The sequence below is a fragment of the Crocuta crocuta genome, unplaced genomic scaffold (genome assembly GCF_008692635.1).
Source record: "Crocuta crocuta isolate KB4526 unplaced genomic scaffold, BGI_CrCroc_1.0 scaffold70, whole genome shotgun sequence".
NCBI classification, from domain to species: Eukaryota; Metazoa; Chordata; class Mammalia; order Carnivora; family Hyaenidae; genus Crocuta; species Crocuta crocuta.
In genome coordinates this window covers 3,779,520-3,803,822 of record NW_027528417.1, presented here as the reverse complement: position 1 = coordinate 3,803,822, position 24,303 = coordinate 3,779,520, and the positions used below count along the sequence as shown (strand labels likewise).

The window sequence follows — 24,303 nt, the reverse complement described above, 5'->3', positions numbered from 1 at the left end:
TACCCCCCACCCTCGGCACAATCGCCACTGCCCTGAGTGGAGGGTTGTTGTGGCACTTTGTTGTAGAGGCTGGTAAGTAGCGACTCTTGGCCCCCACCCACTGGGGGCCCGGCCACACACACTCTGCCTCCAGATGTGACAACCCAAAATATCTGCAGACCTTGTGAAATGTTCCCTGGGGGCAAAATGACTAGTTGAAAACCACTGACGCTGTTGAACACAGACTGAACGCTGGTTACTGAGGACAAAAATGAGAAAGGCCCTGAATGTCTGGCGGTAGGTCAAGAAAACGATGGTATGTCCGTACCCGGCATTTGCCCTCGTTGCTGCCATGGACGTTTTGCTTAGCGTGTGGAAGGTGAAGAGCCAGTGTTACGCCTGGTGCACGTAACATGATACCAGCTTTACCAACAGAGCACAGTCACTGTGCGTTAGTTTGTATATCTAGGGTGTGCGTGTGCGTGTGCGTGAATCTGGAAGGCTGAGCCAGAAGGCTTACAGCGGCTATCTCGGAGTAATGGACTTAACGCATGATTTTTCTATTTTCTTTGCATTTCTCCACATTTTCCAATATTTCTACCATGGGAAGTTACCATTTATGTCCCATTGAAAGTATCTGTTACCTAGTCTAGGGTCGAGTAGCCCTGCGATTCAAACACAGATATGGTGGTGTTTGTTTTTCTTCTTTTGGTGGCATGGGAGGTAGGAGAAGGTAAGTTTTCGTGCTGAGTTGCCCTTTGCAGAATGGGTGTGGAGGATGGAGTGTAGGACATATTTTTGGTGCTCGGGTGCTTTCTGCAAACAACAGCCTGCATTAGAACGACTGTATCGGGGTCTCCTGACTCTCCCCCCCACCACATCCTGCCTCTTTCCTCATTTGTAGGTCGAGAACGAGTACGGCAGCTACTTCGCCTGTGACTACGACTACCTGCGGTTCCTGCAGAGGCGCTTCCACTACTACCTGGGCAGTGACGTGCTTCTGTTCACCACCGACGGGGCGCACGAGAAGTTCCTTCAGTGCGGGGCGCTGCAGGGCGTCTATGCCACCGTCGACTTCGGTCCAGGTTGGTGTTTGGAGTCGCAGAAAACCCCGCCAAGGCCACGCAGGCTTGGCCAGCGAGCCCCGGTGGCAGCGGGTACCCTGCATGAGATTTCTCAGGCTTCCCCTCACAGGTAGAAGGGAGCGCAGCACAAGGCACCCGTCCGTTGCGCACGTTATTTGATTTCAGCTGACTGGGCCTTTGGGGCAAGAGCTGGGTTTTCAGTGCCAGTGAGCTGGCCTGCGGCCCTGAGTCTCAGAGGGCGGCTGCGGGGAGCTGTGCACTGAGGCCGCGGCCTTGGGCCTGCACCGCAGATCCGCTAGGGGTGGGTGGTCCTGGAATGCAGAGACCTTTCTGGGGAATCAGCACTGTGAACCTCGAGGGCCTGCAGGTGGTTGGGGAGATGCCACATGAATGGCCTTCCCGTACCCGGCGGGGCCGCCGCAGAGGCCCAGTGACTGCTGGAGCTGGGGGCGGCCAGTGTGGCCAGCAGGCTCCCAGCGGCGTTAAGCATTAGGAGAGCAGCTGTCGTAAAGGACAGGACTCCGCAGGCCGTGGAGGGGGTGGGGGACTGGGCTGGACTTGCCTGCACCTTGTCTCTTGATGCTAAGAAGGACGTTCCTGGACAGTTGCATTTTTTTGAATCAAATCTGTAGATTAGATAATAGGACTGTATCCGTGTTAATCTCCCTGTTTTTTTGTTTTTTTTTTAAATAGCCGTGTTTACTTAAAGAATGCCCTTGCTCTTAGGGAATGTTCCCTGAAGTATTTAGGGGTAAAGGGCCATCATATCTGCAACTTATTCACAAATGGTTCAGAAAACAACTGTATTGAGAGAGAAAGAGAGAAACTGATAAAAAAAATATGGCAAAGTGTTAACAATTGGGGAATCTTGGTCCTTTGAGAATATGAGTTCTTTGTTCTCTTCTCACAACTCTTCTATAAGGTTGAGATTATTTCAAAGTAAATGTTATCTTCCTCCCTCCGCCCTCCCAAAAAAGACCTGCTCTTCAAGTAGCATAAAGACCCCACAGCCTTCCCAACCGAGGTGTGAGAAGTTCTGCTCACATTGCGCATCCAGCACCGGCTTTCTCTTGAGAAGGACGTATGGAAGACTGACGTAGCATTCTTATTTACTTATTTTTTAAAATAATTTGTTAAAGTTTATTTATTTATTTTGAGAGAGCGAGCCCCAGCAGGGGAGGGGCAGAGACAGAGAGAGACACAGAGAGAGAGAGAGAATCCTAAGCAGGCTCTATGCTGTCAGCACAGAGCCCGACACAGAGCTCAGTCCCACAGACCAAGAGACCATGACCTGAGCCGAACCAGAATCAAACACTCAACCGTCTGAGCCCCCCAGGTGCCCCTGAAGTTGCATTTTTAAAGAGCTGCTTTTCCATTAGCAAAGAAGAACAGAACTGGTTTTGAGTGAATGGAGTGTTTCTAGAAACATGATGCACTGCTCAGAGTGTCTGGTGATAAAATAACTCGGCTACAAAAAGCCACACAGGAAGTGGCATTGCTTTCCTCCTGGCCCGGCACACTTCCCATCATGGCGATGAAAAGGCACGGTGCCCTTTTGTCGGGAAAGAAAATCTGAAGGTCATTCTGACCTTGTTGTAAGCCTGATGTGCACGTGGGGTGAGAGTACAGTGGCTCCGTCTGTGGGTTGAAGGACAGCCCAATGTGAGGCCAGTGTATGTGGGGTGGGTGGGGCTTGAGGCCGCCTCGTTCCTGTGTGTGGGCCGGGCAGCGCCCGGGGCCAGGTCACAGAGCGAGGCTCATGAGAACAGAACTGAAGATCTGAATGCCACCTGATACTTAATAGTGACACATTTACAGCCGTAAAGTAAACGAGATACCACTGTCGACCAGCGTGTCCTCTCCTGAAGCCTGGCCTCACACAGAGCAAGGGGTTATTCAGAGGTGCTGGCTGCTGTCATTCCCGCGCTGGGTACCTGCTGTGAGAAGTGGATCGTGAAGTTTGGGGCCCGGGTATCCCCTGCCGTGGTTAGAGAAATACTATTCATGCTTGTCTGCTCACTGAAGGAAGGCAGCCCACTGCCTCTGCGGGGAGAGGTTCGTTCCTTGTGGAGGGGAAAGAAGACACGGGGAGCAAGCCCACATGTGGGCACCTTGATGGAATGTTTTACAAGGAAAACTTAAGAGCAAGCGGCCTGGAATGGCTGATGACGTACAAATTCAAAATCAGAGTGTATGCCATTACTCAGACATAACAAGACTTATTAGACCACATCCATCCCTTTGATTTATTAATGACTTGGCAAATATCAGTGGCACTGATATGTGTGTGTGTGTGTGTGCGCGCGCGTGCAGATTTGTGTGTGTGGTGCCATGGAGGCTGTAAGGAAGCATCTTTAAAGCAAGACCCATGCCTCAGGGAGCATCTAGGTCAACCAGATGTCCACGTGGAGAGAGAAGGACACAAAACATGTTCCCAGGCCATGGGGAAACCCGGATGGAGAAGACAAGCTTGTGACCTGGTCTCCTGAGAGAAAGGCCATAGGGACCTAAGAAGACGTGGTTCTGTGGTCCCCACGCATCCTTCAGATGGACCTTCACACTGAGTCCAGCCTATAGCTGGCCGGGGGGTGTTCCAGGCCCACGCGTAGGTGGCCCAGGGCAGGGCCTCAGGCTGAGGGTCTATGAAGTACTCTTTTTACTTACCTTATTCCTGTGACTGACCTTTCTTCTCGTAACTTTCAGATGCCAACATCACCGCAGCTTTCCAGATCCAGAGAAAGAGCGAGCCCCGAGGGCCATTGGTAAGCACTGGGGGTGAGCTGTGGGTTGTTGAGGTGAGGTGCACCAGCTAAAGAGGTAGGTCCTTGCTTTTTTGGGCTGTGGGGTCAGTGGCCGATGGGACTGAGGGGCGTAGTGACAGCAGGTGCCCCCACGGGGTGGAACGCAGTGGGGACAGCTGCCGTGAGTCGGGCTCTGTGCTCTTGTGTGCTTCCTCCCCCTCTTGCCTGATGGTGGCCCTCGTGGGGGGTGTTATTTTCCCCCGTGTTCACCGAGGCCCCAAGAACACGCCGCTTCGCTGGCGAGGGACGGGGCCAGCACCTGAGTTCAGGTCTGCGTTTCTCAAGAGCTCCTCGGGACAGAGCGGCCCCGTCTTTAACGTGCGTGAGTCACTCGGGGGTACAGGTCAGACGTGAGGCTGCGTGGGGCTGCGCGTCTGCATCTCCGGCACCGCAGGGTGAGCTCACCGTGGCTTTGGGGGGTTCTGGCCTGCCATGGGGGCGCCTCCGCGCAGTCCCTCGGCTCCTCCCTCCTCCATTGCTGTCACTGCTGTTTCTGGGCGTCCTTGGAGGGCTGAGGTCCCACGCCTTCTCTGCAGCAGGCCAGGCTGCCCGCCCACCCCACCCCCTGCATGCTCGGCCCTTTCTGAACACGGCCTCTGCCCGGTGAGCGGTGCAGACCCTGTGTCCACAGACCATGACCCAGGCAGGCCCAGGAACACATCCGGGTTTCCTTTCCCTTTTCTAAATGAAGGGCGCGGGAGGGTGAGGCTTGAGGGAGACCTGAAGCGCCTGGGGCTCGCTCTGCAGCGTGCCTGGACACGTCCACCCCACGCCAAGTCACCCGAGATCTGAAGATCCGGATTGACACGGCGGGTGGACTTAGATCTGATAATTTGATGAGAAACTTTTGCCGTCTGATTCCTTTTGCCCAACAAAATTCCCTGCCTTGTTTAAACTGGGGGGTGGCTAACAAAATTTTGTTGCAGATACAACTTTTCAGGAATACGTGTGTTATTGGCACCTAAAAACTGAGTTTGGGCAGTAACCCGCATTGGGCCCCCAGCGCTGGGGTAAGCAGTGCATGTACGCAACCCTCCACCCACCCACCGGTGGGGTACATAGGGCCATAGCTATAGGGAGGTGCCAGCGTTCGAGGGTCATGAGTCCCTCCTAAGCTCCCTGTCCGTTTCCCTTTTTAGGTGAATTCCGAATTCTACACTGGCTGGTTAGACCACTGGGGCCAACCTCACTCAAGAGTGAGGACTGAAGTGGTGGCTTCCTCCCTCCACGATATGCTTGCCCGTGGGGCGAATGTGAACTTGTGAGTGATAATTTCTGGAAGGGAGGGCATCCTCCATAGCTATGGGCTCATAGTCAAGTATGTCTGTTCTCTTGTTTCTTGTAGGTACATGTTTGTAGGTGGGACCAATTTTGCTTATTGGAATGGTAAGAGCGACTTAATGTGTTTATGGAAGCTTATGCTCGCATGTTTCTGGTGCTTGATTTGGGGGTAGGGAGTGCCTCCGGACAATTTTTATCTTCTAATATATAGAAATTTCCTTATATATAAAACCTGCCTATGTAATTTTTAAAATCATTAATTTTTCTTAAGGAATAGGACTGTTCTCTTAGAAACCCTATTGTTTATGTATTTTTTTAAAGCTTACTTTAATTTTTTTAATGTTTTTTTTTTTAATTTATTTCTGAGAGAGAGAGCGCGCAAACAGGGGAGGGTCAGAGAGAGAGGGAGACACAGAATTTTTGAAACAGGCTCCAGGCTCTGAGCTAGCTGTCAGCACAGAGCCCGATGCAGGGCCTGAACCCACGAACCGTGAGATCATGACCTGAGCTGAAGTTGGACACTTAACCGACTGAGCCACCCACGTGCCCCTACTTTATTTTTTTTTAAGTAATCTCTACACCCAGCATGGGGCTCCAACTCACAACCCCAAGATCAAGAGTCGCATGCTAGTCAGACCAAGCCAGACAGGTGTCCCAGAAATCTATTGTTTTAAAGAAAAAACATTTTTTAAAGTTTATTTATTGTTGAGAGAGACAGACAGGGAACGAGCAGGGAAGGGGCAGAGAGAGAGACACAGAATCTGAAGCAGGCTCCAGGCCCTAAGCTGACAGCACAGAGCTCAATACCGGGGCTCGAACTCACAAGCCGTGAGATCATGACCTGAGCCTAAGTCGGATGCTTAACTGCCACCCAGGCACCCCACAGAAACCTTACTGTTTTAAACCAGGGTGCGTGGGCAGGCCCCATAGTCTCTGGCTATAGCTTACTTGTTCACGTATTCTGCTATGATCTATTTTCTTCTTAACATTCTGTTTTGTTGAGATATAATTCACGTACCACAGAAATAACAATTTTAAAGTGCACAGTATAGGGGCGCCTGGGTGGCTTAGTCGGTTAAGCGTCCGACTTTCACTTAGGTCATGATCTCGCGGTTCGTGGGTTCGAGCCCCGTGTCGGGCTCTGTGCTGACTGCCAGCTCGGAGCCTGGAGCCTGTTTCAATCTGTGACTCCCTCTCTCTCTGACCCTCCCCTGCTCACGCTGTCTCTCTCTCTCTCTCCTAGAAATAAATAAAACATTAAAAAAATTAAAAAAAAAAAAGTACTAAAGTGCACAGTATAGTGGTATTTAGCATATCACAAAGTTGCATAATCATTACCACTATATAATTCTTTTTTTAAATTTTTTAAATGTTTATTTATTTATTTATTTATTTTTGAGAGAGAGCACAGGTGAGGGAGGGGCAGAGAGAGGGAGACACAGAATCCAAAGCAGGCTCCAGGTTCTGAGCTGTCAGCACAGAGCCCGATGCGGGACTTGAACTCACGAACCGTGAGATCATGACCTGAGCTGAAGTCAGGTGCTCAACGGACTGAGCCACCCAGGCGCCCCTCAACCATCTAATTCTAAAACATTTTCACTCCCCCAGAAAGAAGCCCGTTGCTGGGAAAACTCCCCACTCCCTCTCCTCCCAGCCCTTGGCAGCCACTAATTGAGACTCTCTCGTTGTGATTTTGCCTGTTCTGGGCATTGCTTATAAACAGAATCATGCAGTATGTGGTCTACTTTGTGTTTCAGTCCTGCCATTTAGTGTCCTCTTTTTGATGTCCATGCCTGTTGTAGGGTCAGAACTTTAGTTGTTTTACTGATGAATAATATTCTGTTGCACGGATATACAACATCCAGATGTCACATTGATAGATATTTGAGTTGTGTCCACATTCCGGCCATTATAAATAACGTTGCTATGAACGTTAACCAAAGACTTTGTTTTTCGGTCCATCCTTTAGCCCACTGGCCATCTTCCCTACCCGGCTTCCCTTGGCTTATAATTTTGTGTCTGGGAGTTAACATTTGTTCAGTTCAACTTGGTGACCACTGATTGGGCTCAGCTGTGCAAGAGAGGCCACACCTACGTCTAGGGGCAGGCAGCTGGTGTGCCACTCATATAGATGGGGGGGGGGGCGAGGTGACTGCCACATTAGAAGTGGAGGAGGGCCCGCAAAGGAGAGGAGCTCCTTGCAACAAGGGATGTGGTTTTGTTTTCCTTTGCATCTTGGCAGCAAAGGATGTGCTTTAATGTGCAGATCCCCACAGGCAGGTGGCCCCGTTGGCAGGCTGCCGCCTCTGATTAATAACAAATGCAGTAAAGGTAATAGGACTGGATCAGTTCAGTTCCCTGAGTGGTCCAAGTCCTTCAGAAGTGTAGATTTTGTGCACTAATGACACAGTGTGGGGGGATGACCTGGGACTCGGCCCAACTCATCCGTCAGCTCCTCCCCCAGTAGGATTCCCCAAGGTGGCTCCATCACCCGTGGGCTGTGGGATTAGATGCAGGAATTCTTCCTAAGTCACAAGTGGACTATCAGATTTTGTGCCTCATTTACTTAACAATTGGATCCGCTAGACGATGAGCCTAAAGCAACTTTATTCTCACACCCTTCTGTTGCAAAATGCTCGTTGGAGTAGAAGAGAAAGATCTGGCACAGAGCCATAGTAGTCCACAGATGGCAGCGTCAGCATCCCCTGGGAGCCAAGGCTCAGGGTGCCTGGGTGGCTCAGTCTGTTGAGCGCCTGACTTTGGCTCACAGTTTGTGAGTTCAAGCCCCACACCAGTCTCTGTGTTGACGACTCGGAGCCTGGAGCCTGCTGTGGATTCTGTGTCTCCCTCTCTCTCTGCCCCTGTGCTCATGCTCTGTCTGTCTCTCTCTCAAGAATAAATAAACATTAAAAAAAAAAAAAAGAAATGTTGAGCTTCAGGTCCCACCCAAGACCTGACTCAGAATCTCTGGTGGGGGGTGAGGGCTGCTTAGGAACCCAAATAAGCTCTCCGTGTTGCATGGGTCCGTTTTCTAAGTAGTAGTGCAGGGTCACTACCCACTAAGACACCCAGTCTCCTGCCTGTGAACCTCATCTGTGACAAGGTGGGCCCCACTGGTCCAGACGATGCCCCTTGAACAATGATGGCAAGGCCATTTACCTTTCTAGTTTCTGTGCACGCACTGTGGGTGTTATTTATTCGTCTCTGTCATGGGTTTCATTCCCTGGGAAACAGACTGGGATTACCCAACAGGAAGTTGATGGAACACGTTCCCAGGAGCAGAGAGTGTGTGGCGGCCTTGGACAGAGGAAGAAGTTGAGCAGGCAGGCAATTGTGGAGTGGCTCGGCTGGTTCTAGAGAGAGCTCTGGAGCTGGGACAGCCAGGCGCTGGGTGTTTGAGCCCTTGTGGTCAGTTGTTGGCCATGGGCTATCCCCGGGGGGCCATAACCTTGGCCGGGCGGCCCAACAGAGGCCCCAGAGTGGAAGGCGCAGAGCCGTCAGCAGCCAGCCCTCCCAGCAGCTGCGGGAGTGAGGGCCTGACCTGCTCCTGAGGGGGACAGGAGGAGACACCGCGACCCCTCTGACTGCAGGCGTTACAAGGCCTCAGGGTTCCACTTGACTCGGGGCTAACGCGTGTCCGGGGTCATCTCCGGCTTTGTGTGTTCTGCCGGCCCTCAGAGCCAGGACCTGGGAAAGAACACAGGCTTCGGCGTTAATAGTCAGACACGTGGGTCATGCCAGAGGCTGCCACTCACCTCATTTTGTGGAGGCTTCGGCTTTCCTGCCAGTTCAGTGGCGGGGACATCTGCTGGGGTCCCTCCCAGCTGAGGGCTCCCGCTGAGCGAGTGGGTGGGGACAGCGCCATGGAGACTCTAAGGTGCTTGTGAAGGGCCATCTGCAGGAGACGAGTTGCTCTAAACCTTGCCTCCTCAGGGCCACCTCTGTGTCACCTGACAATTGGTATTAATGTGTCCTTCATTTTCTCTTCCCACAACAACCCTGAGCCCAGAAATCCCAAAGAACTTGTCCCCAGGGGAGGAGGGCCCTTGGTAGCAACTGGGGCTACCTTTTTGTCTTCCAGGAGCCAACATCCCCTTCCAAGCACAGCCCACCAGCTACGACTACGACGCCCCACTGAGCGAGGCAGGAGACCTCACCGAGAAGTATTTTGCTCTGCGGGACGTTATTCTGAAGGTGGGTGCTCAGTATGGGCTGCAGGGGGCCGGGCGTGGACAGAGCCTGCTTTGGACGCATCGCGCTCTGTAGGTGACTCCCTGGAGCCCCTGTGTTCACAAGGACGTGTGGAGGGGAGACATTGGGTGGATTTGGTTGGCCTTGAGTCTTGACCCTACCTGGTTAAGAGCGAGCCTGTGAGCGCCTTACTTCCCTAGTCTGTTCTTCATGAAGCCGGAGCAGTAGCACCTCATTGCATCACAAGGATTAAAAAGAACATCCCTGGGGCGCCTGGGGGGCTCAGTCTGTTGAGTGGCCAACTTCGGCTCAGGGCACAGTCTTGAGATTCGTGAGTTCGAGCCCTGCTGTTGTCAGTGCAGAGCCTGCTTGGAATCCTCTGTCCCCCCAGCCCCACCCCTTCCTGCTCCTCCCCTGCTTGTGCTCTCTCTCAAAAATAAACATTTAAAAAAAAAAAAGCCATCCACAAGGCATCCAGGACAGGCTGGTACACATGTTGTCCAAGCGGGAGCCGTTCCAATTATTTATCCTAAAGGTGAGAAGACGTGTGTCCACATAGCTAGCTGAAGGATGTAGGAGGGAAAACCCGCGGGCTTCGTGAAGGAAGCGCGGTGCAAAGGTGAGCTGTCAGCAGTACTTCGATTCTTCATTTGGGGCAAGTAAACGCATTTCCTTCAGGCCTGCTAGCTGAGTGCTCAGTCCTGCCAACACTTGTGACCTTTTGAGGCATCCGAAGCACCCAGGTGGGGTTTCCTGTCTCTGCTGTGGGTTTAAGAAAAAAAAAAAAACCACACTTTTTCTGCTCAGTCACCTGAGTTTTGAAGTTAAAAAACAAAAAGGTTTTTCTGCCTATAAATGGTAGGGACCTTTTTTTAAGTACGCCTCGGTCCCAATTTATACCCAAGTGTACCAGTTCATCTTAGGAAATAGTTTAAGCATATTGACAAATATGATCAATTCTTAACACCTCTGAGAATTTTTGCACACTGAAGTTTCAGATTTATGGTGGAAGTGTTGCTCATGCTACTTTTTACTACGGGTTTCACCTCCTCAGAGTTTTTAGCGGTGACTCTAAGCAGTTCTATCTTGTCTGTTCGTCCTGTGTCAGAGCTCCCTGTTCCTATCTTTGGTGTTTCCTTCCTTTGTTTGAAACTTAGCTTTGTAACCCAGCCTTTCTTCTCAACTAATACAAGTGTTCAAGGTTATGTATTTCCTTCAAGTACCTCTATAGCTCCGTCATCTAAGTGTTGGTATGTAATATACTTATTATAGTTTGCTCCTAATAATGTCTATTTGGATTTCTCTTTGGCCCTGGAAATGTTCAGAAGTCGTTCAGAAGTAGCGATCAATACCATAATTATTTTTATAGTTTGTTGGTTTCTAACATATTTGCATTCTGGGTAGAGAGCATGTGTGATACGAGTCCCTTAAAATATGTCAAACCTAGTCCGAGAGCCTGGCATGTGCCAATGTGAGTGAATGTTCCACGCGTTCTTGAAAAGACTGTATGTTTAGGGGCGCCTGGCGACATCATGACCTGAGCCGAAGTCAGATGCTTGACCGCCTGAGCCACCCAGGCGCCCCAGACTGTGTGCTTTATGGTTGTTGGATATAATCTATATACATGTTCATTAGGTTAAGCTTATTAATGGTGCTGCTGATACCTTTGATACCCTTGCTGGCTTTTGGTTCATGTTTTCTATTATTTATTAAAGAATCGTGTTTCTCCTTGTGATTGTGTCAGTGTTTGAGGCCATATTATTAGGAATGCAATTTGAAAATGAAAACCTACAGTATCATTTATTTAGTATCGCTATGTGGTAGCCCTGTACCTCTAATAATGCTTTTGACCTTTGAGTCTTTTTTTTCTGATACTAACGCTTTTTTTTTTTTTTTTTTTTTTTGGTTAATATTTACTGCTGTGTCTTTCACAATACTTGAATTTCAACCTTGGAATATCTTTTTTTAACATGTCCCTTGTTAACAAGATATAACTGGATTTTTGAAAAATCTAGTTTAACATTTTTTCTCTTCTAATTGGTGCATTCATTTGTTCTCATCCATTAGGATTCTTGATACACATTGATTATTTTCAACTGTCTTATTTTACAATAATCTATTTGTTCACTTGTTTTTTTTTTTAAGAATTTTTAATGTTTATTTTTGAGAGACAGAGAGAGACAGAGCACAAGCGGGAGAGGGGCAGACAGAGAGGGAGACACAGAATCTGAAGCAGGTTCCAGGCTCTGAGCTGTCAGCACGGAGCCCGAGAGGGGCTCAAACTCACAAGCCACGAGATCATGACCTGAGCCGAAGTTGGACGCTTAACTGACTGAGCCACCCAGGTGTCCCTGTCTACCTTTTCCATTTTGTCTTGTTTTGATTACTTTCCTTTGAATTGTCTGAGTAATTTTTTTTTCTTATTTTATCACCCATCACTTCCTCCCCCCAGTTTGGAAACTATTCATGATATTTTCGTTCTTTTAGCAATTACCTACTGAAGGAAAATATGTACCTCCCCCAGCCCAAAAGCACAACTCATGAGTGTCTCAGTGAATATACAAAGTGAACACACCCCTATAACCAACACGTGGCATCCCAGAAGCCCTGCTCATGGTCCTTTCTAGTCATGAGCTCTCCGTCTCCAGAGCTAACCAGTGTCCTGACCTCTGTCACTCCACCTTAGTTTTGCTTGTTTTTTGATTTTCTATAAATGGTTCATTAGGTATGCACATCTTTATGTCCAGCTTTCAAAAAACTTTATATATTTTTTTAACTTTTAAAATTTTTTGTGGGGGAGGGGCAGAGAGAGGGGTACAGAGGATCTGCCCCAGGCTCTACGCTGACAGGCTAATAGCAGTGAGCCCAACACAGGTCTCGAACTTCCGAACTGTGAGATCATGACCTGAGCTGAAGTCAGGCGCTCAACTGACTGAGCCACCCAGTTCTCAAAAAACTTTAGCATTCAGTTTTATCTTACAAGAATTTGAAAATTAATCAATACAACCATACAACCGACACTTTATCTCATATTAACCCCAGTCACATCCCTCATGACTTAGATGTTTCATTAAAGCCATGTATTTTAGTTCCCTTAGGTTTAAAGCTCATGTATTTTAATTCTTTCTTTTACAAAAATCCCATGAGGCATTATCATTGTATTAGACACTATTTGACTTGACCCACATTGTTTGTGTATTCACAAGTAATTCCACAAATGTTTGGCAAGTTCCCGCTAGATGCCAGGTATGGTTTTAGCCGTTTGGTATGCATAAGGCTTCGTTCAGAAGGTACAGCTGGAGTGAAGACTTTAGGGTGGTAGAACAGTCCCGTGGGACATCAGGGCGGGAGCATTCAGATGGAATGTCACCAGTGAAAAGGTGAGCATGTGCATGGCATTTCACATACAGATGGTCCACTTGTGTTTCTCCTTCTGTGAACCTGTGCGGGTTCTTTCCTTGTTTCTCTGCCTCTTCATCTCCTCTGTAATTTGCAAGAGTTCTATTATCTTGGCATCTTTACCAGTTTTGGGGGTTTCTGCAGGGTTGGGTTTTTTTTCTGTAAAAACAATCCTGAGTTTTTATATAGTTAAATGTATCACTTCTCTTTTTTTTTTTTTTAATTTTTTTGTTTATTTATTTTTGAAGGAGAGAGAGACAGTGTGAGCAGGGGAAGGGCAGAGAGAGAGAAAGACACAGAATCCAAAGCAGGCTCCAGGCTCCAAGCCGTCAGCACAGAGCCCGTCACGGGCTAAAACCCACGAGCTATGAGATCATGACCTGAGCTGAAGTCGGACACTCAACCGACTAAGCCCCCAGGCGCCTCTCATGGCTGCTTCCTGAGCCTAGTGGTAGAAATAAATTCCTGTGGGGTGCTTACAGTTTTTATGATTCCACATTTTATGTTCAGATATTAGTGTACGTAGAATTGCTACTTTAGCTGTTGGGAGTGAGATCAGGATTCAGCTTTACTCATGTCTTAAATTACCAGCCAGTGAAAGTATTTGGGTCTGTTTTCAAATTCTTTTATGTCACTGATTTTTTTTCTCCTTTCCCAAAACCAAACTGTTTTGATGTTATTTTTACTATGTTTTATTATTACCTAGGAGGACTACTGTTCCATCTTTAGTCTTTCAAAATTTTCCTGACTACTCTGTAAGTTTGCTGTCCACGTAAACTTTGGTATTATTTTATCAACTTCAGAACAAAACAAAAGCCCAGGATACCTATCGATATTTTGATTTGTTTTGTATTAATTTGTGTGTCAAACTAGGGGTGAAATTTATGATATTGAGTCTTAGCCGAGACAAATTGCTTGTCCTTCTCTTCAAGTGTTCTCTGGTGTCGCTCTTGTTTTCAATTTTTCTTAAGATAATGCCTGTCCATTCCTTAATACGCTTATTCCCAAATACTGTTTTTTTAGATCCTTGTAAAAGGAGTCTTTCATTTCTTAATATAGTTATTAGATAGATTTGTCTTTAAAATATGAAATACTCCAGGGGCACCTGGGTGGCTTAGTCGGTTAAGCGTCCGACTTTCGCTTAGGTCATGATCTCGCGGTTCGTGGGTTCGAGCCCCGCGTTGGGCTCTGTGCTGACTGCCAGCTCAGAGCCTGGAGCCTGTTTCAGTCTGTGACTCCCTCTCTCTCTGACCCTCCCCTGCTCACGCTGTCTCTCTCTCTCTCCTAGAAGTAAATAAAACATTTAAAAAATAAAATAAAATAAAATATGAAATACTCCAACAATTTTAAGTATATAAAATAATGTTGCAAACACCCATGTACCCAGTACCTAGATTTAATACAGGTAAATCTTTGAAATCTTTGTTTGTGATATTTCAAAGAAGATGATACATTACAAATAAAACTAGAGCTTCTAGGGCACCTGGGTAGCTTAGGGGCACCTGGTGGCTCAATCGGTTAAGTGTCCTACTTTGGCTGAGGTCATCATCACATGGGTCGTGGGTTTGAGCCATGCATGGGGCTCTGTGCTGACAGCTCAGAGCCTGGAACCTGCTTCGAATTCTGTCTCCCTCTCTCTCTGCCCCTCCCCTGCTCACACTCTGTCTCTCTCTCAAAAATAAATAAACATTTTAAAAAAAATTTTTTTAAAAGAAAGAAACTCTCCAGTGTCCTCTCCTCTCAGCCGCTGTAACCTCTAGTCTGCTTCAGCCTCTGTAAGTTTCCCTGTCCTAGATAATCCATATAAATGGAACCCTACATTAGCTTCCTTATACATCTGATTTATTTCACTTGCCATAGTTTTTTCGTGGTTCCTCCGTGTTGTAACATGTATCAGAACTTCATTCCTTTTTATGGCTGAATTGTATTCCACGCATGGATAGACCATACGTTGTTTAAATATTGATCTCATTTATTTTCTGATGGACACCTGGGTTGTTTCCATCTTTGGGCTTCTTATTTTTTTTTTCTCACTTCATTTCTTTTATTTTTTTTATTTTGCTCTTTTTTTTTTTTTTTTTTTTACAAATAGTTTATTGTCAAATTAGTTTCCACATAACACCTAGTGCTCATCCCCACAAGGGCCCTCTTCCATGCCCACCCCCTCCTCCCCCCCACAGCCATCAGTCCTCAGTTTTTGTCAGCATTCATCTTTGGGCTTTTTAAAAAAAAGTTTATTTTGATAGAGTACACGCATGCACGGGAGCGAGTCGGGGAGGGGCACAGGGAGAGAATCCCAAGCAGGCTCTGCTGTCAGTGCAGAGCCTGGTGCAGGGCTCAAACTCATGAACTGTGAGATACCATCACCTGCACTGAAATCAAGAGTCAGATGCTTGGTCAACTGAGCCACTCAGGCACCCCATCTTTCGGCTGTTTTGACCAATGCTACCTTGGGCATTGGTGCACAGGTATCTGCTCAAGTCTGCTCTCCGTTGCTGCAGGTACTTACCCAGCAGTGACACTGCTGGCGGGCTTACTTTTCGAATAGGTTTCTTTCTGAAATAGCATTTTATGCCTTATCATTATCAAATATTAAAACAGATGCTTACTGTGCTTTTTTATGTAAAACATCACATTATATTTGATCTTACATTTTTATTCGCCTATATTTTTAGGTACTTCTTTCTGCCTTTCAGTCCACCCCTGCAATGCTCCCCCGACACTTGTCCTGACTTTCCCTGGCTCTTACGATTGATGGCTGCTAGAGCCTTTTGCCGTCACCCTGCAGTCCCCTCTCTGCTGCTGTTCAGGGGCCCCTGTTCCACAGACCACCTGGCCAGGACGGCCAGGACCATTCTGACGTCACATTCTGGCGCTGTGCAGACACACACTGCAGCCTTCAGTGGCCTGGCTGGGGGAGGATCTGTATTCCAGCCTCAGGGGGACCTGTAACAATCTCCGGTTCCCTTTCTGCTCCCTGATCTCTCCCCGCTGTGACCCGTCACTGCTACAGTCTCTCCTTTTTTTAATTATTTATTTTTGATAGAGAGACAGAGCACGAGCGGGGGAGGGTCAGAGAGAGAGGAAGGCACAGAATCCCAAGCAGGCTCCAGGCTCTGAGCTCTCGGCACAGAGCCCCACGTGGGGCTCGAACTCACAAACTGAGATCATGACCTTAGCTGAAGTCGGATGCTCAACCGACTGAGCCACCCAGGCACCCCATACAGTCTCTCCTTAATAGACAGGTGACAATATTACCAAGAACATCAGTGCTATTGCATATGCCCTGTTAAGAAATGCGAAGAAAGCAGTGTATTCAGATACAAATTTCAGAAAGCGTGTTGGATAAGGTAGCAAAAATGAATGTGTATTTTTTTAATTTATATTTTTAGTTATCTCTGCACCCAACGTGGGGCTCAAACTCACAACCGCGAAATCAAGTCACATGCTCCCCTAACCGAGCCAGCCAGGTGCCCCAAAGGTGTATTTAAATGAGGGAAAAAATCATGACAAATTTAAATTTTTTTAAGATTAAAATAATCGCAAACATCACAAAACTTAAAAGCATGTTTTGGATTTATTAACTGAAACACAGGTACATGTGCCATCCTTCTTCCCTTATGTTCTTTTGGCTGCACACTGGCTTTTGTCTCCGGTGTGTTTGTGACCTTTTTCTCTAGAGAGAATGGAAATCTTTCTCTTTACCGCGGCTCATTGAAATTTGTTTTTTAGAGGGGCGCCTGGGTGGCTTAGTCGGTTAAGCGTCTGACTTTCGCTTAGGTCGTGATCTCGCGGTTCGTGGGTTTGAGCCCCGCTTCGGGCTCTGTGCTGACTGCCAGCTCAGAGCCTGGAGCCTGTTTCAGTCTGTGACTCCCTCTCTCTCTGACCCTCCCCTGCTCACGCTGTCTCTCTCTCTCTCTCTAGAGAAAAAAAAAAAAAGAAATTTGTTTTTTAGAATGTACGGAATGTTTAGAAAACAGAAAATTTCACATTTCGTTTCTGATAACGTTACATAAACATTTAGGGTTATTATCAACATGAGGCACTCTCTCCAGTTCTTTCATATAAGCGCTTGAGTATTTGGAAGAAATTTCTAACAGACGGGTCCTGTCCCCTTACATTTGACACCCTACGCCTCTTCTCCAGCCCGTACTTCTGAGGCCGTTGACCTCAGGGCACCATCAAGTGATATGCATATTGGGTGTTAGGAATAATCTGTTAGTGATAATTTACCCACCCAAGGAAGTGACAGTGAACTATGTAGATATACTCTACACCCAAATTAAGTAAATCCCCACCTCCTCTCTCCTTGGGGTGAATCCCGAAGATGCCCGTCACAGCTCCAGAGCCTCCTGACCTGTGACACAAGGAAGCTCTTGCATAAAGAGACAAGGGTCTTAGCCTGTTGTGGTTAAATTGTATTACTTCTGTAGATTTCACAAAAACCTGTGACCATGTGACCACACTGCCAGCACCCTCCCTGGGGACACTTCAGGACGCAGGAGATGAGCTAGGAAGCTGCTACCATAACCTAGAAATGAGATGGTGGCAGGGCCGGCAGCGACTGGAGAGAGGAAGCAATCGATTTGAAAAATGTTTCGGAGATGAAATCGGTAGGAGTCGGTGACAGCCCGCATGGAGGTGTGAGGAGTCGCTGATTTGTCTTTAGGCTTCCAGCTTTGGGTTGGATAACCAGGTGGGTATTATGGTCAGGAACCAGCACGGAGCACCACAGAGGAGGCACGGGCCGGGAAGGGGAAGCGGGACGCAAGTTCCGGGCTGGGTTTGTTCAGCTCCAGATGCCTTTGGGGACATCCAGGTGCAGGTGTCTATCCAGCAGGTGGCTCACTTAAGAGGGAGAAGCTCCAGGAAGCAGTGGTTAGGACAGTTCATCAGTGGAAGTGGAGGCTCAAGTCCAGAGGAGGCTGAGATCGCCGATGGAGAGCTGAGCGAGAAGGGCGCTGGGCCAAGCGACAAAGCCAGGGGATCCCAAGCGTTTCGCCAGTGGACACAGTAAGCTGAACCCATGAAGGAGACAGTCTTCAGAAACTAGTAGAATTCAGTAGCTTGTGATAGCTTGCAGCTTACCACGTGGTCCTTTTTTCCCTCCTCTTCTTGGTGTTTCAGGTTTAGAAGAGAGAAATGAACTGCTTTAAACGTGGGGTCTTTCTTATGAGATGTTGTAGACTTTCAGTTAGCTGCTTGCTTGCACTGAGGGAAAGAATGGGGAAAAACCCATATATAGCTGCCTCTTCCTTTACCAGAGGCTTAAAAAGTGGAATGGGTCTCTAATCCATTTCAAGAGTAAGTTGGGTGTCGATGGGCAATATCTTTCACTGATGTAGGTGCCCAGGGATGATCATTTCCCGTCAGGCTGCACACACCTCTGCTCAATGATGAAGGCTCCAGGTGCCTTTTTGCATATGATTCTTCAAGGTATGACAAAACTCATGACATTTGCATTTTCTAAGATATTTTCTTTGCTGTGGGTAAAACTCAACCAGACATGGTTAACACTTTGACCTCGAGTAGGAACCATAAGACTGGAGGGCAGCACCCTCCTCCTCCCTACCAATTCCTGAGAGGGGCAGTGGTGAGTTTATTTTTGTATGCTTTTGAATGAATTCAAGACCCATTTTTGAGGAGTTTTGTTAAAGTTCTTCATAAGGATTCTATCAAAGATAAGAGTCCAGCTGACTTTCTGGAGATGGGTCATTATATAGAAATTAATCAAGTGGTACACTGAGGACCCTGATAATTGGAGCAAAGATTAGGATTCCGTGAGGTGGTCATTGGGGCTGGGTGGGGACTGGGGATGTGAAAATGACCACAGTGACTTTTACTATTTCAAAGCTTGATGAACTTTGAAACCTGACTGAAGGCCAGTCTACACTGGCTGATTGATTGTCCTTCTCAGTTTACGGATGGAAGGACATTAGCTTCGTGGGTGGACACAAGCTGTCTCTGGCTGATCCACAGTGTTTTGTGTCTGATATTTTAGGCTAACAAAGTGAATATTATATATCACACGTTAGACTTCTAAAGCATTGCCTGCACTCTTGTGGTTGTAGTGTTTTCCTTTCCTGCAGACTTGGCTTTTCTGGATTGTCTTCCAGAGGCGTTTCTCTAAAATGCCCATCTGGGCACAGTGCCTTCCATGACTTGGCCTCCTATTTTCCTCAGGCCTCATTTCATGGTTCTCCCCTCCTCGTACATGACTCTCTAGCCTTAAAATGAAGGTACGTAAGATTCCATGAGTGGGACAGTACTGCTGATCCCTCCCGGCCTCTGCACATAGTGTTCCCTCTGCCTCACCCATCTGGAACGTGAGAACACACCTCAGTTACCTTCTCGGGGAAGTTGTCTTTGATCGGGCTCTCTGCCGTTAGTCACGCCTTGTCTTCTACCGCCTGGCCGGGTGGACATCTTGAACACACTGCTTCCCATAGTGTGTTGGTATCATCTGTCTACGTACATTTCTCACAGCCCTGGCTAGGAGCTGTTTATATCCCCAGTACCAAGCGTAGGCCCCAACACAAACTACTTTCTTAATAAGAATTTGTTAAAAGAATGAATGAAAACATTAGAGATCTTGGGGAAAGAAAGGTTTTTGGTTGCTGTTAAATCTCGTGGATTCGACTGGGAGAGGAGCAGCTCCCTGTGTTAAATTTGTGCAGCTAAATAGGCAGGATAAGAAGCAATATTTATGACCAGTCTGAAAACTATCATTAAAGCACAAATTATTACAGAAAACTAAAGGTGCTGATATAGCGTTTTAGAATATTTATCTCTTTCTTTTCTGTAACATTAGTTGGATAAAAGATTAGGATTTTACTACAAGATAATCAATGAAAAATCATTCAACTTATTGAAAAGAAAAGACAGAAGATTGGGACAAACGGGATAGGCAGATGGAAACTTAATATCAATATTATGATGAGCTCATACCACTGATTAAAAAATCAACATCCAGGGGTGTCTGGGTGGCTCCAGTGGGTTGAGCATCCGGCTTTGGCTCAGGCCATGATCTTACAGTTCGTGAAATCGAGCCCCACGTCGGGTTCTGTGCTGACAGCTCAGAGCCTGGAGCCTGTCTTCAGATTCTGTGTCTCCCTCTCTCTCTGACCTTCCCCTGCTCACTCTGTGTCTCTCTCTCTCTCTCAAAAATAAATAAAACATTTAAATAAATAAATAAATAAATAAAATAAAAAGTCAACATCCAGATAGACAAGGGTGGAAGACGTAAACACGTATAGACACTTGGTGAAAACTTTGGCATCCACAATATTTAAGATTCATATAAAATACTTATATCATTTGACCTAGTAACTCCTCACTTGGGACTTCGTCTCAGGTCATGATCTCAGGGTTTGTGAGTTCGAGCCCCGCGTCGGGCTCTGTGCTGACAGCTCAGAGCCTGGAACCTGCTTCAGATTCTGTGTCTCCCTCTCTCTCTGCCCCTCCCCTACTTGTACTCTGTCTCTGTCTCTCTCTCTGAAAAATAAACAGACATTGAATATAATATGCAATAAATAAAATTATTGTCAGTATTTGGGCGTGCCAAAAGTACTTTTGGTGAGTAGCAGTAGCCAATAACAAAACTGTCTCTAACCCCTCATGGTATATGTGCATAAGGAGAGGGTCCAGGAGGAAAACTGGAAGAGAAAAGGTATCCTGGGTGTTTTTGTCTCTGGAATTATGTTTAATTACGAGAGAAGGTACTTTCTCTCGTACTGTTGTACAATAAAGGAGGTGAGATGGAGCTGTAGAAACAACACTTGACTGGGGTCAGTATCCCAGCTCATTCCTTTGCCCCTGTGATTATCTTGAGCAAGTTCCTCAGTCTCCCCTCTAAAAAGGAAATGTAATGACGGGCTATAAGGGCCTCTGTGAGCAGCAGCTGAGATGGCCACACTGGCCCAGAAGCATTCCATCGCTGTTGGCTCAGTGTCGGCTGAGCAACGCTGCCTGGGCAGGGACTTTTTCTCCCAGTGTGACAGAGGAGACTGCAGCCCTGGTCACCCTGGACGCCGGACTCCACCGTGGCTTTCGGAGCTAGATCTGACACGGTCATGACTATGTGCAGGTGAATAGGGACCTCAGCAAATGAATGAGGCTACCCTGAGGTCCCCTCTGTGGATTTGTGTTTGCCGCTTTCATTGGCCAGAACGCAGGGCGAGGAGGAGGTGGGCAAACTGCCACAGGAGAATGAAAGTGGCTTAGGGCTGTGGGGGAGCTGGGAAGAGGGGTTTCACATCTTGTCTGAGATCAGCAGATGGAACTGCTTGGCATCACATTCATTTTAATGTGAATCATGAAGATCATTTTAATGTGCTCCTTTTCTTTTGAGAGAGAGAGAGAGGATGCAAGTGAGTGAGGGCCAGAGAGAGGGAGGAGTGAGAGAAGTGGGGCTCAGCAAGCAGGGCACGAGCTCACCTGATAAGGGACTCAGATTCATCAAAGTCAGATGCTTAACTGACCAAACCACTCAGGCATCCCTCATTTTATTTATTTTAGAGAAAGAGAGAGACCGCCAAGTGGGGAGAGGGGCAGAGGGAGGGAGAGAGAATCTTAAGCAGGCTCCATGTAGGCGCAGAGCCTTGATGCCCGGCTTGATCCCCATGACCCTGGGATCGTGTCCTGAGGTGAAATCAAGAGTCAGACACTCAACCAACTGAGCCACCAAGGCATCCCTTTAATGTGCTCTTTTAACAGTGTCACAGAGGGACGCCTGGGTGGCTCAGTCAGTTGAGCATCTGACTTCAGCTCAGGTCATGATCTCATGGTTTGTGAGTTTGAACCCCACATCAGGCTCGCTGCTGTCAGCATGGAGCCTGCTTCATATCCTCTGTCCCCCCCCCCCCCCTTCCCTGCTCTCACTCTCTCTCTCTCAGAAATAAACATTACAATTTTTTTAATCTTTAAAAATGTCACAGAACTATTGATCCATAGAATATTAGAAATACAAAGGACTTCCAGTTCAAGATGGATGGCTGACCACATACTCATAGCTTGTGCCTTTCAAAATGTTATTAAATGATTAAAAAGATTTTTTTTAATGAAGCCAACAAGAGGGGCACTATCCATGCATGAGAGATTTCAAAAAATTTCTGGGAAACAAAAATAGATGGAGGTGAGTAACAAGGTAGCACCAGGAAGTCTAGGTCCCCAGTGAGTGTGAAAGGGGGTTCTTGAAACAGGTAAACAGGGAATACATTGCTCTTAAAGAACCTTAGAGAACCAGGGTCCTCGAAATGCAGATGTGACAAAAGACAGACCAAAACAGCTGAAAATGGGAAGGCTGCTGGAACTACATATTTCCCATCAGGTGCTCCCCTCTTTCACCCCTCTTTAAATGGACTTTCCATCAGGGAAGCATCTTTTTGCTTCAGAAAATGAGAATAAAAAAAAAGTTGGGGCGCCTGGGTGGCTTAGTCGGTTGAGCGTCCGACTTTCGCTTGGGTCATGATCTTGCGGTGTGTGTGGGTTCGAGCCCCGCGTCGGGCTCTGTGCTGACTGCCAGCTCAGAGCCTGGAGCCTGTTTCACAGTCTGTGTGTGTCTCTCTCTCTCTGACCCTCCCCTGTTCACGCTGTCTCTCTCTCCTAGAAATAAATTTAAAAATATTAAAAAAAAAAAAGTGTGCAGCCTGAGAGCAAAAACCTTACATGTTATGTCTGACTCCCTCCCAAATCACCCTAAAACAAAGCTCCCCACTCAACAAACCTTGCTCCTGTACACGGAGCAGGACTGGCATAAAAAAGATGGTTCTGCAAATGCTGGTGCATTCATTTGCATTACATTAAATGAGAACGGAGGACCAAAGGTGGCCAGATGTTTCAAGATTCCCAAAAAACCTACAAAGGGAAAGAGAAAGACCAAAATGAAATAAACAGAAAAATAACCTAAAGGCAACTGATAATTCAGGACGGAAATAAGAGATCTTAAGCAAAACAAAGCAGACCCTCTCAAAAAGTTGTATCTTTTAGAGACATTTGCAAAGATGTTGCTTTCACACTACAAGAATGGGATACTTTGAAAAAGGAGCCATTAAAGAACAAAAAAAAGAGTTCCCAAAATAAAAAATTTAAAAAAATAGTCCCCTAGAAATAGAACCAGAAGACAGAGATTGAAACAGAGAAAAGATGAGAGATACAGATACAATCTAGGATGTCTTAACTTTTAAGGGAAAAAGATGGAGAAAAGAAAATATTAAAAATGTACACAATTTTCATCCAAAACCAAAAAGAGTGTTTGAATTGCCCAGAATAATAAATGTCAAAAACACACAAACCCAAACACATCCTTCAAAAAAATTTAAAACATAGAGAATAAAGCACTTATAAGCTTCTAGAGAGAAAAAGCCGGTCACCGTTGAAAGAAGAATGAGCTTGGTGTGAGTCACACCGGGGGCACATCTTCCCTTCTAAGGGAAGACGATTTTCAGCATAGACTTCTACACTCATCCAAATTATCAACTAAATGTGCCATTTTCAGACATTCAAAAATTCAACAAATTTCCCTTCCACGTATCAGTTGTTGAGAAGTTACTGGAGATTGCCCCAGTGAAATGAAGTAGTTATGAGATCCTAGAAGTAGAAGCTAAAACCAGAAAATAATGAAGAGAAGTCCCAGAATATCAAGGCTAGCAGAGAGTCAGTCCCTGGAAGCAAGAAGACTTGAGAGTTCCAACAGGAAATTTACTACGGGGGAGGAAAGAGGGTTTGGAGAAACTTGCCACCATCTTTGGAAATTTAGAACAGCTAAAGAGGAGTTAACCTAAAGGCAGGAAAAAAGAAAGGCAATTAGAAACCTCAGGGGAGGGAAAAGAACACAAAAAGCTGAACAACAGGGAACATGCCGTCATGATATATACTACTTAGCTTTGCAGAGAGTAATATTTATATAATCATGTGAGCACTGTTGGTTGATTTTGAATTTAGACTCAATATACAGGTGAAGGGAAGGTGTATGGGTACAGGATAGACTTTTAACCTGGTCAGTATAAAAGAATAGCTGCTAATCTGGGGGCGGGAGTAGGAAAGAGAGCTCAGGGAAGAGTGCAAATAGCCTCATCTTAAAAGTATGGACGCAAAAGATAATCTTAATTGATGGAACTAAGAAATAAAGATATATTACTTCAAGCTACAAAGGTAACCAGTAGAGAAATGCTGATATAACCATGTTGGCAAGAAAGAGAGATATCCAGAATAGTACACCTGGGCTAAATTCTCACGTATTAAAGAAATCAGTAGTGTTTTAAATGGATCAAATAAGAAATAGCAGAGAAGTATAAAGGTAGAAACTAAAAGATGCAAAAATGGAACAATTAAATGAATTTAAAATGGTTTTCTCTGAAGAATAGAACTAAGAGAATAGTCAGGAGCCTATTGCTTTTCATTATAGCAGTCTGTTGTCTTCCTTTTTTAATTACTTTAAAAAATAGAAACTGAGGGGCGCCTGGGTGGCTCAGTCGGTTGAGCGTCCGACTTTCGCTTAGGTCATGATCTCACGGTTCGTGGGTTCGAGCCCCGCGTCGGGCTCTGTGCTGACTGCCAGCTCAGAGCCT

General features: G+C 46.6%; 1 protein-coding gene across 1 annotated transcript in view; it reads left to right on the top strand.

Annotated features, from left to right (window-relative positions):
• Positions 1–24,303, top strand: part of GLB1 (galactosidase beta 1) — a 69,414-nt gene that overhangs the window by 15,575 nt on the left and 29,536 nt on the right. Inside the window, exons 6-10 of the mRNA XM_077754504.1 lie at positions 884–1,064; positions 3,768–3,826; positions 5,005–5,126; positions 5,211–5,251; positions 9,228–9,340. Of these exons, the coding sequence (XP_077610630.1) occupies positions 884–1,064; positions 3,768–3,826; positions 5,005–5,126; positions 5,211–5,251; positions 9,228–9,340 (516 nt within the window). The remainder of the gene's footprint in view (positions 1–883; positions 1,065–3,767; positions 3,827–5,004; positions 5,127–5,210; positions 5,252–9,227; positions 9,341–24,303) is intronic.